This window comes from Macrotis lagotis, chromosome 4, assembly GCF_037893015.1.
Source record: "Macrotis lagotis isolate mMagLag1 chromosome 4, bilby.v1.9.chrom.fasta, whole genome shotgun sequence".
NCBI lineage: Eukaryota > Metazoa > Chordata > Mammalia > Peramelemorphia > Peramelidae > Macrotis > Macrotis lagotis.
The window spans coordinates 12,778,662-12,794,817 of record NC_133661.1 but is presented as its reverse complement, the minus strand read 5'-3'; the positions used below and the strand labels follow the sequence as shown (position 1 = coordinate 12,794,817).

The 16,156-nt window shown below is 41.1% G+C and overlaps 1 protein-coding gene across 11 annotated transcripts in view; it reads right to left on the bottom strand.

Annotated features, from left to right (window-relative positions):
- Positions 1-6,652: 6,652 nt before the first annotated feature.
- Positions 6,653-16,156, bottom strand: part of SGMS1 (sphingomyelin synthase 1) — a 232,173-nt gene continuing 222,669 nt past the window's right edge. For all 11 annotated transcript variants that reach the window (XM_074232263.1, XM_074232261.1, XM_074232262.1 and 8 more), the window contains 3 exons: positions 12,618-12,771; positions 9,514-9,680; positions 6,653-8,296 (listed from right to left, as the gene is read on the bottom strand). In XM_074232263.1, the coding sequence (XP_074088364.1) occupies positions 8,117-8,296; positions 9,514-9,680; positions 12,618-12,771 (501 nt within the window). In that variant the 3' untranslated portion in view covers positions 6,653-8,116. The remainder of the gene's footprint in view (positions 8,297-9,513; positions 9,681-12,617; positions 12,772-16,156) is intronic.

The window sequence follows — 16,156 nt, the reverse complement described above, 5'->3', positions numbered from 1 at the left end:
GGGAGAGCATCTCTATCTCTGATTATTCTAATCCAGGTTCAAATTCAAATGCAGAATCACATCTGAATGGGGGGGGGGGAGACTGGACAATTTCTCATGATTTGTCTAAGGATGTACTACATTTAATAACTTTGGGAGGCAACTGGCATGATGGAGTGGGCAACCTGTATGCCATCGACGTTAACAATTATGGAAGAAGCTTCTATTATCTTAGAATGAGATTTAGGAAAAAAAATATGAAAGGGAGGAAAACCCATTAAACCTTAAATAAATTAGCTAAGAGATTAAAAGTAGTTACTACAATGAAAATTATAAATTCTTCCTGGATAAGTAACAGAGGGTTAGGTTTCCTCTTCTTTGTAAGGAAATCTCCAGGGATTGTACTAACAGCTCAATATACACCACTTGGCACTTGGTTCCTCACTTTAGCTCACCCTACAGAAATCCACACCTCAGTGGAAGTTCACAGGAAGACTTGGGCTGCAGTATAAACACAAGGTACCAGTCAGTAAAAAGGCTTCCCAGTACATTGTGGGTGGAGAACTCGATGGAGTGTTTTTGGAAGGACATGAAACAATGGGTGAAAGTTTCAAAGGAAATTAGTCATTTTTAATTATTAAGTTTATTATTAAAAAATTAGACTCGAAGTCAGGGTAAACTTTGAAACTATTAGAACTGTACAAAAACACAATGAACCACCTGGACAAGTAGCAGGTTCCCTTCACTGAAAGTGTTCAAGTCAAGATAGACTTGAAAAGAATTCTGGTCCAGGCTTTGTTGGCTTGTTTTTTGTTTCTTGTTTTTTATTCTTTCATGTGTTTGTTTGTTTTTTAGTCTTTTACGGGAGGATCAAAGAATGGGCAGGACCGTTGGGTGGGGTTGAGCTAGAGTTTGCAAGAGATGGAATAATGATTGATGATCCAATGAGATAACGGACATAAAGTACATGGCAAACCATCAGACAATATAAAAATACCATTATTATGGCTATTATGATGATAATGCTGTTGCTGATTATGTTACAAGAAAAACTGACCTTCTGCCTATGCTTTCTTTGCAAGGGGAATAAATTTTAGACTGGAGAAACAGGATGGTAAGCAGGGAATGGATAAGAGAACAGCAAGACAGCACTGGCTTCCTTCCATTAGTTCCAATGAAGAGACCCAGCTGGAGCCACTGTTGTGGGCTGTCAGTCTTGATCTTTGAAAGATCTAGGAGAAGAAGAGAAGGACTGCCAGACCAGGAAAAGACAAATCCTGTCTTTGAGGGAAGAAAATATAGTCTATAAGCTTTAGGCAGGAACCTTGCCATCTATTCCCTAGAAAGTTTTAAAGTAGCTTATTAAGGTGATAGTTTGTGGGCGTGCAGAAAAGGAAATGGTGAGCCAAGAGGGTCAGAAGGGTTTCATCCAGAAAAGGATAAACCAGGCCTACCTCATTTACATTGCCGATTAGGTGAATTGATCAATAAGGGAGTCCTATAGGTGAAACATTTCTGTATTTCAACAAATCATTGGACAATATTATACTTGTGAGCAATTTGTATAGAAGTGGACCAGAGTAGATTCCATTAGGTGGCTTTAGATCTTGTTGAATAGGCAAATCCAAAAAGAAGTCATTAATGGTTCAATGTCACTTTGGAGAGAAGTCTTTAAGAGTGTTCCCCAAAGATCCCTCCTGAACTCTTGTCTGTCTTCCATGAGTAACACAAAGAAAAGATGGAATCCTTGTTGGATTTTCTGATTTCCAAAACCTGGAGGAATAGCAACAACACAGGATGGCAAAGCCCCAATCCGCAAAGATCTTGACAAGCTGGACTAGAGCCAAAGAAATCAAGTGAAATTTAATCAGAACAAATCTAAGATTGTAAATTCAAATTTTAAAAAGTAGAAATCAGTGTTGCAAATAGAAAACCCAAGAGACAACTCTAGATAATTCCAACAGTTCCTTGGTAAAAAAAAAAAATGTAGATTAGATAATCATACAATTAAGTGGGTTTAAATCTGGTCAGATGACTAACACTAATGAGAAATTACTAATGTAAACTCAATAGAAGTTAACAGTGGCATGGTACTTAAAAACCAATCCCTACTGCCACCTTAGGCTTCATAAAGAAAGACCTGGTGAGCAGGACCCAATGGGTCCAAAATCTATTCTAGTCACAACACACCTGAAGACTTGTGAAGAAGATGAGAAGGGGGTAAGGATATGCTAGTACAATTTTAACATTTGGCTCTTTGGGAGATTAAGTGTGACCTGCTTTTACGGTTAATCTGCATCACTAATATTGTTGGTTTTGTTATTGTTAATTTTAATTCTCCTGCCTTGTCTGTTCATACCTCTTCAGAAAAATGGAGATGCTAACCTCCCTTAATCTCAACAAGAAAAGGGTTTTCCTTGGTTACTTAGAATACTCAAAATTGTGACTGATTTTAATTGGTGATTAAATCCAGAACAGCTTTGGGAAATTCAGGCAGGAATTTATAGGAACTTTACAGGAAGTCAAACAGGTACCAATCTCCATAGCCACCATTTATTGAAATGTCATTTCAGCTACAAAGATCTAATTTGGGGGCATTTTGTGTTTGTACCTAAAGCCACACTTTGTTCATCTTAATAGTATGTGGGATGGATGTGCTTGGTGAAGACATCGAATATATTTCCTCTACTGGAAGCAGTAGAATTTCCCCCCGATTTTCCTTTTATGATGAGAGCACTGAAGTAAATATTACTTCTTGTGTCCATTTTAGAATGCTTCTGCTGACACTAAAGGCCCTCCAAATGATTCCCTGAATCACAAAGTTGGAAGAGATCTCAGTGGTCACTTAGCTTAATTCATACCATGAACAAGCATTCTTTGTCTGATATCCCCTGAAGTAGCCTTCCCACCTGGACCAATTCTCCTCAGTTTCCTGACTTCAGGACTAAATAAAGGACAGCTAGGTGGCACAGTGGATAGAGCACCAGCCTTGGAGTCAGAAGGACCTGAATTCAAATCCAGCCTCAGATACTTAATAATTGCTTAGCTGTGTAAGCTTGGGCAAGCCACTTAACCCCATTGCCTTAAATAAATATTTTTTTTTTAAAGTCAGGACTAAATATATACCGCTGGTCTCTTCCAGCCATCATTCCTAATGCAGTCTTTTGGGAGCAAGAAGTACAAGCCTGATCTCTCCTCCATGGCAACCCTCCAAGTAATGATGATAATTATAAAGTGCTCGGTACAGTGTCTGGATCATAGAAATCACTGTGTAAAAGTTAGCTGATGATGACATATCATCACATTAGCATATCCTTACCACACCATCACTGCCATTATCACCAACACCACCATTATTGCCATTGTTATCATCACCACCACCACCACCACCACCATCCTCATTTACATTGTGCTTACTATGAGCTAGGTACTGTGCTAAGCACTTTGCAATTACTATTTCATTTGATCTTCACAATGCTCCTAAGAGGTAGGTATTATCATTATTATTATTTCCACTTTACAGATGAGGAAACAGAGGCAAACAGAGGTTAAGTAATTTACCCAGGGTGACACAGATAATAAGTGTTTGAAGAGGGCTTTGAACTCAGATCCTCCTGATTCCAGGCCCACCACTCTATCCACTGCAATATTTAGCTTCTCTGAGCACTAAGAGCCAGCCGTTCTATAAATGACCACAACACACTTAGGCCTGAGAGGTAAAATTCCTCCCCTGCCCCAATGAACCAGAGAAGAAACACGGGTGCCCAGATGGCTTGTTCCAAGGGCAGTGCCCACATTCACCACAAGAGGCTGCTAGAAGCTGCTCTGAAGTCGGTCAGTACAGAGGGTTCTCCCTCCCAGGCTCCCCAAGCCCTTCAGAAAAGTAGCTTCAACACCAGCAATTGGGGAAGCCAGTGCCTTTGAAACAACGGAGCCCCAGGCTCAGGTTCTTTTACTTCTGAGCATTAATTAGCTCTAATAAAAAGACTGGTAGAAGGGCATCAAAGAGAGAGAGAGAGAGGAGGCAGTGCCAGGGGAACAACAGCTTCCTATGAGCCCTGAAGGCTGACTCTGCTTTCCTCACCATGAACTCCTGGTGAGAGGATTATTATGCCCATTTTACAGATGAGGAAATAAGGAGAGGTGATGTGTCCAGATCATAGTCAGCAAATTGAGAAACATTTACTGAACACTTGCAAGTCAGGAGGAGACCCACTGATCCCCCCGTGTCCAAGAGCCAAGCTAAAATCCCTGCGTCAAAACTCATTCATTTTATCTCCCAAACTATAAGGCAGTCGGAAAATAGTATGAAGGCACAACGGATGCCTAACTATCCGCTATGCTCTGGTCCTCTCTTCCCCCTATTTTTTCTGGCTTCCTTCAAGACACAACTCAAATTCTATCTCAATAGATCTTTCTCAGAGCCGCCCCTTCCCCCTTCATTCCCCAGCTACTCATGCACCCCAATTGAGATCACACCCAACTTATCCTCTTAAATGTGCTTAGTTGCCCCGCTCCCCATTTCAAATGGCATTTCCTCGAAGGCAGGGACTCTATTTGCCTTTCACTGTCTCCCCAGAGCTTAGCTATGAGCCTGTTGGTATGGGATGAATGTTTATTGAATGACACATTATTTCACTTTGAGAATGTATTTTCTTGGGAAGCTAGGTGGCGCAGTGGATAGAGCACCAGCCCTGGGGTCAGAAGGATCCAAGTTCAAATCCAACCTCGACACAATAATTACCTGGCTGTGTGAACTTGGGCAAGTCACAATCCCACTACCTTGCCAAAAAATAAAAAATAAAGATGAAGTAGTTTGTGGACGAAATGTTACTTTAGCACCAGCTGCTACTAGAAGCCAAAACCAAGCTCAGTCCTTCTGAGTCATTCTATCTTCAGAATCCCTTGATCTTTAAAAAAGAGCGTAAGTCACTTTTGCCCCTGAAATGGTATCTTCCTTCAACTCAAAATCAGGAGTAACACCATAGAGAGGATTCTTTGCTTCCTTTTGTTCAAACATTAGAACAATTAGCCAAGCGCATCAAAGGACGTCGGACAAAGATGGAATTTACATGCCTGCTCCTTCATTCACCAGCTGTGTGGCCCTGGTCAGGTCAGCCCACCTTTCTGAGCTTCCTCCTATGAAAAAAGGAGAAACCTAATGCTTGCACAACTAATCAATAAACACTTAAGCACCCAGCACCAGGCAAGATGATGGGGGATATAAGGACAAGAAATGCAGCAACCTCTATTCACAACCTCTACCAGCAAAGGACTTTGGGAAAACTAAACCATTACAGAAAGAAAACATTTTCTTTCTTTCCCTACTAGTCCCTCATTTTAAATGCCCATTTCCTTGCCTTCCAATGCCCCATTTACTAATCCTCCCATGTTAGTGATTTAAGACCAAAGCTATTCCACGAATTATTAGGAAAGTTGAATTATTCCTAGCTATGGGGGATGGAGGGGAGAAGACATCAATTACTTTTCTGAAAATCTACTGAATAAATTCCAAATGGCAAATCCATACAGAAAGTTAAGGCTGACAGATGACCATTAGCAGCGAACTCACATAGGCATATTATCATTTTTTGTAGATTCAGAAAATTGCCCATTTACTGGAGATAACTGGGGACAGAAAATTAAAAAAAAACCCAGAATGAAGCAATAATAGATCCATGGATAACCCCTTCTTTCTTCCTCCCCTCCCTCCCCTTCCCACACAAATAAAGTTAAGGTTTTCTGCTTTATTTACTTACCTCTGTGCAGCATCAAGCTTCGATGACTTCAGTGACCTGGGGACTCAGTCTCATAAGCTTCTATGATTTAGATGACAGTCAATGAACTTACCTACAGCTTATCACTAGTCCCACCCATCCTGAAAGTTTTCCATGCTTAATATGACCAGCCAGAGAACATACACCGGGGGCTGAGTCTTCAAGAAGCCAGAGTCGCATCTATATTTCTATAAGTCATCCAAGGAAGATTTTAGTAGACCCAAAGATCACTCTTGAACCTAGAGCATCCTAACAATTAGGTCAGCTCATTACTTACTATTCATTATAACATCTTTATGTACAACAGTAGGTTTGAAATAACAACCATCTTCCCATTTTTAACCCCCAGACTACTTTCCCTCATTTTAAAAAGAATAGTTATCAAAGGACACTTAATCCAAACTCTTCATTTTATAAAAAAAGAAACTTGAGACCCAAAGAAGTGAAGTGATTTGGCCACTGACATACAAGTAGCATGTGATTGAGTTGGGATTTGACCTCTGGTTCTATGACTTCAAGTCTAAAATTTTCCCAGTGTGTCACCCTATTGTTTCCAGATGACTGATGTTGGTACACAACTCTTTCTTCTCAGTAGACAGGTGGTGGACACAGGTAAGGAATGTCACCCACATTTGTCAGGGTCAGCCAAGGTATCAAGATGACTTTTCTTAACCACTTTGTTTTCCAGTTCTGGAATATGGAGAGACAGAGAATGCCAGAAAATGGTTTCAGCTTTTAGAAAATAGAAACAAAAATTTTTCGCTGTATATTCAAAATTGAGAGTAGCCTCAGTAAAATATCAATTGTGGGGGGGGGAGATTAACTTCAACACCCCATCAGAAGTCATTCTCCCTCTGCGAGAGATAAAACTTTCAGAAATGAAAGAGCAAACGACAGGTTTTTTAAAAGCCTTTATTTCCTTCACCATTATTGTTTTACAATACAAATATCACCTTGTGAATACACAAAAAAAAACCCTACAGAAGATAATTCTGCTGCACGTAAAATACAGAATGGATATATAGACTTCTTCATTCTTAAAAAACAAGTTTGTTCTGCACGTTGGGAAGGATAGGATAGAATACCTCCCCAAACCAGTGTCTGGCCAGAGGGAGACTTGGAATTACATGCAGTTTCTGCACAAATATATTTTAAAGAAATACACCTCTCTCTCTCTCTCTCTTTTTTGTCATTGTCATTATTTGGCCAACCGCATGGTCAGGAGGAGGGGCATACTGATTCGTAACATTCAAGTTTGCAATCGAGATCATCTGCAACCCCTTCCTAGAAAAAAGGAATGGATTCATGGCTGTCTTATGACCTCTTTAAAATCCAGCTACCAAGGAGACAATATGAGAATTCATGGGAGATAAGTCCCTGTCACCTGGTCACAACAGGTGAACCGGACCAGACACGAGAATGTGTCCCTTCCCTAGTCTTCAATCTATAGCAATTTCAACACTGGAAAGGAGACTGATTCATTTTAGCTAGAGATGCAAAATTGAGTCATGTATACACATCATCGTGGCTTTGTGGAATACTTTTATTTCAAATAAAAACATTTAAGATCGCCTACTGACCATACAATCAAGACAAGAAAGGCACTAGAAACATGGACAAATCTTTCTGCCAAGAAGCATTTTTAAGTATTCACTCTCTTCTCTCTGACATGTAAAAATCTTTAAATTTAGATTTCATAGTCATCTTGAAAAATAAAGTTAGGAAATACTTAGAAAATCACTTTACAACAGAATCTGTGGTAGTTTTTTTTTTTGCACTTTTTTTGACACCATCACTGCTGATTTTTACAAAATCAAAATTTACCAAACCTTTCCGCATCTACCTTTTATTTTTTTTCACTTGACTATCAGCGCAACAGGTAGAAAGAGCTCTGAATGGAATTCCGTTCAGGTGCTTAGAAACCTTCATATAGACGTTTGCTAGAAAATGGCTTACAGCCCAATCTTTGGGGCAAAGAGATATGAAAAGTATGTTTTCCCAAGAAAATAATACGCTTTATTTCCAGGCGGGGCTGGAAAGACCAGAACTGAGGATATAAAAGCTTATGTTTATGCTGCTGCATCATATACAAAGGAGCATGGTCATGGGCTATGTAAATCCCCAACCGATCCACAAGAAATGCATACAGTGCATCATAAGTTAAGTTCTCTTTATTGTGGTCCAACGCAGGTCCTTTGGAGAGAAAAAAAAAAAGATCACAGTGCTGACCAGGTAACTCACTAGGTTAAGTCAAGGTAACTGTTGAAAGATCAAAGGATTAGGGAGGCTTGATTTTATGGCGATTTCTCTCATGGAGTTCTTAGTACTTTGGACAGCTCTTCCCCAACTTTGAACAGCTGTTATGTGTCATTCACCAACCGACTGTATTTCACTTGTCTACTGAGGTGGACCACGGGCCAGGGGAAAGGCCAGTGATAAGATCGAGGTACAATTCCTTGGACATTCTTTTCAAAGTACTGGAAGGGCTTATACCACCATACTCTCGCCAGGAGGTTCATTTGGGAAGCTTCTTTTAGCACCTGAAATAACAAAGAAGGACATGATCAGGGGCAGAAATGCAAATTGTCTAGTTCCTAACTAGTCTAGACTTCATTGTCTAGTTTTCTTAGCTTAGTTCTTTACTTCTAGTCCCCATCCTGAAAGATCCACAGGCACAGAACTTGTTTGGGACAACCAACCAGCCAAAGCAAGGGGAGCATCAAGGAAGTCACAATAATTCTTTCAGTGACTGGCAAGAAATAGTACACCAGCCCTCTAAGCAATAGGGCTTCCTTGAAGTTGAAAAAGTCTAAGACTGCAAAAAAAAAGTTAAGAAGTCTCAAAAAACCACTTTCATAGACAAGGGGGTATAAGATGTGACTTTTGGAAGAGAAGTGATTTCTTATATCAAGCCTCATGTCTAGAAATCCTACGGGGGGTGGGGGGTGGGGAGGAACATAGCCAGGTGGCACAGTGGACAGACCACTAGTCCTGAAGTCTGGAGGACCTGAGTTCAAATCCAGCCATGGACACTTAATAATGACCTAACTCTGTGACCTTGGGCAAGTCACTTAACCCCATTTCCTTGCAAAAAACAAACAAAAAAAAGAAATCCCCAGGGGATGGGGGGGGGGGGAACAAAAAACAAAGAGTTTTGGCATGATCCCTTCCCTGAGACAAGGTACCCTGCCCCAAGAACCATGAAAAATCTATCTTGGGAACCATGAAAAATCTATCAGAACCAGAAGGAAATTCAGAGGAAATCCATCTCTAATTTCCTCATATCACAGTTCATAGAAGTCTCGTTTTGGAGCTAGAAGCCATCAAATATTTATTAAGTATTAGCCATCTAGTCTAACAATCTCATTTAATAAATAAGGAAAAAAGGAGTCTAGGAAGGGAAGGGTTTACCCAAAGTCACCCAGGTAGAGCCAGAGCTGCAGTAGGAAACCAAGTCATCTACCTCTCAAGCCAACATTCTTTCCACTATGGCACTGGAGAAGACTAGGGTCCAAATAAAAGAAAAATGGCAGGGGGAGGGTCAGACAGTGAATGATCAACTAAGCTGGGTCTGAAATCCAGATCTCCTTAAGCCAAGACCAATGTCCTTTCGACCACACCATCCACTTCCTATTTTTTGTGATTCTCTTTTAAGGGAAATATCTTCTAGACTTTAAGAACCTCAAGAGGCACTAAACCAAGATCAGAAGAATAGAAATTGGAGAAAGGATTGGGTCAGGGATGAATCATGACTTACTTGCTGATTAGCCATTGTGTGATACCACCAGAAAAGTCTGGTGGTGATGTAGTAAGCCACCACGACGTCTACAGTGTAGTGTTCATGTGCCAAGAGGATACAGAAGACCCCAGAGAAGCTGAGAATCCAGCAGAGCCAATGGTACCACCAAAGTCGCCGAGGGGAATCTGGAATGAGCAGAAAGCTCCCACAGTCACAAGGTCCAAAAACAGTCCCACAGTGATAATCGAATCAAGTTTGAGAATAATCATGGAACCCAAACCCAATGGGGTCACACCTTCCTTCTCCCCTAGCTTATCTATACTTCAGCTCAGAAAAAAAAAATGTTATTTATGGAATCTTAGGGTCATAGCTATATTGCTGGAAGGGATCTTAGAGGTCATTCCATCCAAAGCAAATATACAGACACCAAAGTAATTCCCACTTTATAAGAGCTCTTAACCTGGAATCCACAGATACATTTTTGGTGCCCATCAAATTGAATGAGAAAAAATTGTATCTTAATATTACATCTCTAAAATATAACACTTCATTCTTATGAAGAAAGGCAACAAAACCCTATTCTAAGGAAGAGTCTGCAGATTTTACTAGATTGTCAAAGGGATCCATGGCAAAAAAAAAGTTAAGATCTCTAGATATATTTTAGTCATCAGAATGTTGCAGCAGACAGACTGGACCTGGATGGGGATAACCCTTGTTTGAAATGTCTCCGATATCTATTAACTGTGTGACCACTGACAAGTCATTTGACTGATCCTCAATCCCCTCTCCTGATAAAATGAGAGTAAAAATATTACTGGTCTCCCAGAGCTGTTGTGAGGACTTAAGGAGAGAGAGGTCATTTCACAGTGCTAGCTATCATGCAGTCATCAACATCATCGTTATCATCACTACTGTTGCTGTTAATATTATAGCTAGAGGTTGAACCTTCAGTGTCATCTGGTACAACCTCCTCATTTGCCTGATGAAGACCTAGAAGAGGGAGGGCCATTCCCAAGGTTCCAGAGGCAGGCCTGGGATTTGAAGCTGAATCTTGGGATTCTCCACTCCACTCTTCAGTCAGTGCTCATCTTCCCTAGGAAACTGCTTCAGACATACAAACTATGACTTGCCTGACATCAAGGTCTTTTTCCATTTTGCTCTCTGGAGCTCTCCTTTGTGATTGAAAAGATCATTAGATTTGGAACGGGAGGACTTGCACACCTCTGGATTTTTGCTCTACAGAATTTCTCGATCATCAGTTTCCTTTTCCATAAAATGGTGGGGTTTGGGGTTTGATGGTTTTTGGGTCCCTTATAGTCCTGGCTCTACAATATTACAAAATGTTTCATTGTTCTAGTACTTAGTTAAGTGGCTGGCACACATGAAGACCAAAATTAATGTTTATTATTAATGGATATTTTATAGGTTTGAGGAAATTGGGGGTCAAAGAGAAAAAGGGAGCACTGACCTTACTCTTTGACTTAAACTCAAACACCCCTTTCATTTTCCCTGTTGCATGTTCAGATTAACTGTTTCAATCGAAGTCTTTAAATTGTTATCTGGGTTTGATCAAACAAGGAGAGTTGCTGCCGTGACTCCATTTAGGCCCTACCATGGACAGTTAATTAATTTTCCTCATACTCGAATAAAAGTAATTGAATTGCCTTTCCTCATACCCAAATAAAACTAATTGGATTGCCTTTAACTACACTTTGGAGCCAATGTTCTGTGCAGACGTCGATACCCATGGCTCTGGGCAATGATCTTTTACAGATGTTGACAAGGACCAAGCAGCTCGGAGCTGCTCTATCATCAAAGATTGTAGAGAGAGACTCGAGTGTCCCTGATGAAGTGTCCCTGTCCTCCTCCAAGTCTCCATGTTTGTGTTGAGAACCACCTCATCCCTCGGGAGACCATGGTGGCACCTTGGGAAGTATCCTTGACTCTTTTTGCCTTTCTGCTCAAGGTGGCACAACCTCAACATCTCCAGCATTTTTCCTTTTCTCTCCTTTCATGTAATGGCAGCTCTCATTCAATCCCTGTGGCCTACAGCCCTTATGTGCAAAATGAAGAGGTCATGGACTCTTCCAGATCTAAATCTACATTCCAATTATCCCATGAAGTATGAATGAATGAATGAATGAATATTATGTGCAAAGGACTTTATGAGCATCATTATTGCCATTTTACAGATCTATTTAGGTTATTGCAATAGTCCCCAAACCAATGTCTGGGTCAAGCCTCCTCCTCTCTAACCCACTCTACAAGTTGATCAATCCAATAGTTCTGCAGCATGTACTTGTCTCTCCCTGGTTCAAGAAGCTCTGTATCTCCTACCAGCTCTAGGATGCAACAAGAACCACTCTCTTGGGCATTCAAAGGCCTAGAACATATTTAGATACTCATTAGCCATGAATTCTACCATGTTCTCTATGCTCCACGCTATTGGTTGATTTGCTAATTCTCATTTATAAAAAGAGAGACAGTGCCCAAGGGGAGCAAGCAGCACAACCTAATTCTGTCCCTTAGCATCTGGAAGAAATGACCATAATCATCCCCATCCTTCATTCATAATTAGGCTTTGCAATTAGGGGATGTGCTGATGAAATGTAATTCAACTTGCAATGACTGAGCATTAGAGGTCATTGTCTGCCATGTCTAAGGCAAATGTTGAATAAATCTGAGTGTCAGTACAAATAGAATTAGGTTTCATCCAGTATAGTCCCAACAGCAAAGCCTATTCACAAATGGATATCAATTAGGGTCAGCTCTTCCACAAAGCTCATGGTTAGACTGGGCTGCTCTCTCCCTGTGGATCCAATTGTTCTCTTTTTTAACCAGAAAAGGAGATGATCGGGCTTGATACATGTTTCTCTCTACATCTCCCATGCCAGCAGCCCTAGGGATAATAGATTTGTTGCTTGCTTTCCCCATCTATTCCTCACCTCCATCCATTGCAGCAGGGAGGGTGATACTTTGGGAAATAAAAGTTCCCATGGGGAAGTGAGCATTGGGTTGTCAAGATACAACCTGGACACCAGTCTCAGACTTTCCCAAATCTCAGGTATATAAAGTCAGTTCAAAAGGGACCCAACTAGAAAGAGAAGTAGCTTTGGACTTACACTCTTTGATAAATAAGTAAGTCATGGTTAACATGACAGTATGCCCACTATAGAGATAGTCTCCGCACATGTTGTGGGAACCTGTGATGGACAGGCCACCCCCAGCTATCATCTTCATGATCCTCCGCAGATGAGCTTCCCAGTCTCCAAAAAGCTGCAGGAAAAGAGAAACAAGGGGCATCAAATCGTGCTAATCCTTTTAGGTTTGTTTTCTGCCTTTCAAGAAAGAAAAAAATAGAGTTATTAAAGGGAAAACACAGGGAATTATATTGACTCCCCCCCAAAAAACTCAATCAATCAATGTGTTTATTAAGAGCCAGCTTTAAACCAGACAAAAATGAAAGATAGTGCCTTCTCTCAAAGGGTTTCATTACTGTGAAGGAGAAAACAAATACACAAATCCATATGTATGAGGAGAATATACATAATAAATGAGGTCATTTTGGGAAGGAAGGTAGTAGGAATAGGTAGGAGAAAGTGGCAATCAGGGATTCTGGGATTTTCCCTCTTCACTCCCAAAACCCCTTTTTTCTGTTACAAAGAAATGAATCTGTTCACATCTCCATGCTCAGAAATCTCTATCGCTTCCTGAATAAAGTAAAAAATAAAAAATCACTTGAAATTCAGATCTCTGAATTTTTGACACCACTAGACGGCGGGATTGGGCCACCCCCAGAACGGTTCTTCATGTCATGGGTTTGTGCCCTTAGCATTAGCAGAATATATGCACTTAAGGAATATTGGCTGACTGATTGATGGGTCTTGAGTTCCTCACCAGAGGAAGTCTGGTGAGGCAGCTCTAGGCCAAATTACCTTGGATTTATTAAGGGGATGTTTAGCTTAGAGAGAAGATTCATGGAACAATGGGAGCTTTCTTCAAGAATCAGAAAGGCTTCATGGAGAAGAGAAATTAGACTTATTGTTTTGAGCCCCAGGGGGCCAGAGTAGGCACAGTGAGCAAAAGAGGCAAAGAATCTCACTCTCAGGCCAAACTTCCTAACAGCAGAGAGCACTTGTGGGCTTCCATGGATCGCCATTAGATAATCTCAAGCTAAGGAAGGGAATCTTGTTCAGTGATAAATTGGGCCAAACCGTCTCCTTGGATTCTGAACTTCTGTAAGACCTTTTCAGCCTTATCTTACTACTTTTCCTCAAACTATATTCCATGCTCCAGTCCAGCTGAACAAGAAACACGCCATTGCAATTACTTACTCTCTCCCTTTGTAGGGACAGCCCATCCCCAGGTCTGGAATGACTTCCCTTCTCCACTTCCATTCCCTTCTAGACTCAATTCGGAGGTCACCTGTTCTGTGAAGACTTCCCTCATTTTTAGCATTGTATTTGTATTTGTACCACAGCACCTAGACCGGGTGCATAGTAGATGCTTACTGCACTGAATTATACCTAGAATTTTCCCCTTCAGCCTTCTCCTTGAATGCCTATGCAGTAAATCACTAAGGGGTTCAGTTACTCTGTTGGGTAGTTTTGCCAAAGTGCTTTTTCCATCCCTCTCTTTGTGATTCTGAGTTACAAGGGAGGATTTGGTAGGTAAAAAAAAAAAAGCAGGAGGGAAGGGATATAATGGGAAATTTTAAAAAATTAAATAGTTTTAGAGAAACAAATATTAGAAGAAAACCTACGCATCCCTTGGGGGGACATAAGGAGATTGATAAAGGGCAGAGCTGGAAGGACCACCTACTCCAAAGACCTCGTTGGACCAATGAAATCACATGCCATCTCCATGCCTTTGCCCTGACTGGTTCTCAGTGCTCACCCTACTCTCCCCTATAGCACCCATTAAGACTCAAATCAATTCTCACCTTTTGCACAAGTCCCTCAACCCCCCCCCAATGCCCCACCCCTGCCAGTCCATTCCCTCCACAGAATCCAGAACGTCTTATTTCAACTCTATATTCATTCTGCACACAGTAGGGGTCCAGAGGATACTGGCCAAACTGGATCATTTTCTTCTTCCAGGCAGCCAGGGTCAATGGTTTTCTATCCTCTGGAAGCAGGACAAAACCAGCCCTTTCAAATGTTGCATAAGCTTCTTAAGCACTTTAGCTAGCACCTTCCAGCCAATGTTTACCCATCTGCGTCACCCAGAAGGTCAGTATTTAATATTTCTGCCACTTTTGGAAAAGTGAGAACATGAGACTTTGAGCTGAAAGACATAGCAGAGGTTACAGTCTTATCTTCCAAGTCCTTCATTTGACAGGTGAGGAAGGTCTGGGAAGGAAAATGACTGACCCAAAGTCACCAAAGTTCTGGATTCAAATCCTGCCTCTGATGCTTTCTGACTGTATTACTTTTGACAAGTAATATAACCTCCCTGAGCCTCGTTGTCCTTAATTGTAATAAATTAGAGGTATAGTCTAGAATGCCTTCGAAACCCCTCCCATATGCTTATCTTATGACCTCTCTTGGCCTCAGTTTCTTCATCTGTAAAATTAGGGGTCAGACTAGGATCCTTTCCAATTCCAGGAATACTTTAATCTGACAGTCTCTTCAGTCAATCCTTTTATTAAGCATTCAACATATGTTGGACCTTGTGCAAGGTAAAGTGGATTAAAACAAACAACCACAAAAAATAGCCCATGACCTGAACGTTCTTCCCCTGAAGGAGCTCTGGGAGTAGTTTATAGTAATGTAGAGGTCAGTGAGTACTGGAATGGAGCGGACAGAACATGCACAAAATGAAGTCAAGGGGGCAGCGAGGAGGCGCAGTGGATAGAACACCAGCCCTGGAGGCAGGAGGAGCTGAGTTCAAATCCTGTCTCAGGTATATAATAATTACTAGTGACTTGGCCAAGTCACTTAACCCCGTTGTCTTGCAAAAAACAAACAAAAAAATGAAGTCAGGGTCATCAAGAGAGGAAGAGAGTGTGAGCAGCTGCAGGAACCAGGAAAGCCATCAGGAAGAAGGTGGGATTGAAGGATGCAGAGAATCTTAGTATGGAGTAGGAGGCAGAAAGAGGGAGGCTCCATGGAGTCAGGAGGACCCAAGTCAAATCTGGCCTCAAGACACTCACCTGCTGGGTGATCTTGGACAAGTGATGCTTATTATCATCATTCTATCACTGTTTGTCTCATCTGTGAAATAGGGATAATAGCAGCCCCGATTGTGAGGGTCATTGGATGTTCCAATGAGATCCTATCTGCCAAGCACTTAATTCAGTGTCTGGCTAGATAAATGTCAGTTTTTATTAATATTACTATCTGAGGAGGAGTCTTTTAAAATACATAAAAGTGGTGCCATCCATAAACTCTGCACAGGTCATAGGGAGCCACAGAAGGTGGGGATGGGAGGGAGGCACAACCAAAGCTGCTCTTTAGGAAACTCTGGCAACTGTGAACAGAAGATGAAGGTGAGAGACTAATTGCAAAAGGAGTCAAATCACCTTTATTAAACAAAGTGGGATCATGGTCATTTTCTGTTCAGGGGGGTCCAAGCGCCCTGGGGAAATGTCTGTATACTTACTCTCTCTTCCACTTGGGGAAAAAAATGTGATTTTCTTTTTCTTTTCTATTAATGAGAT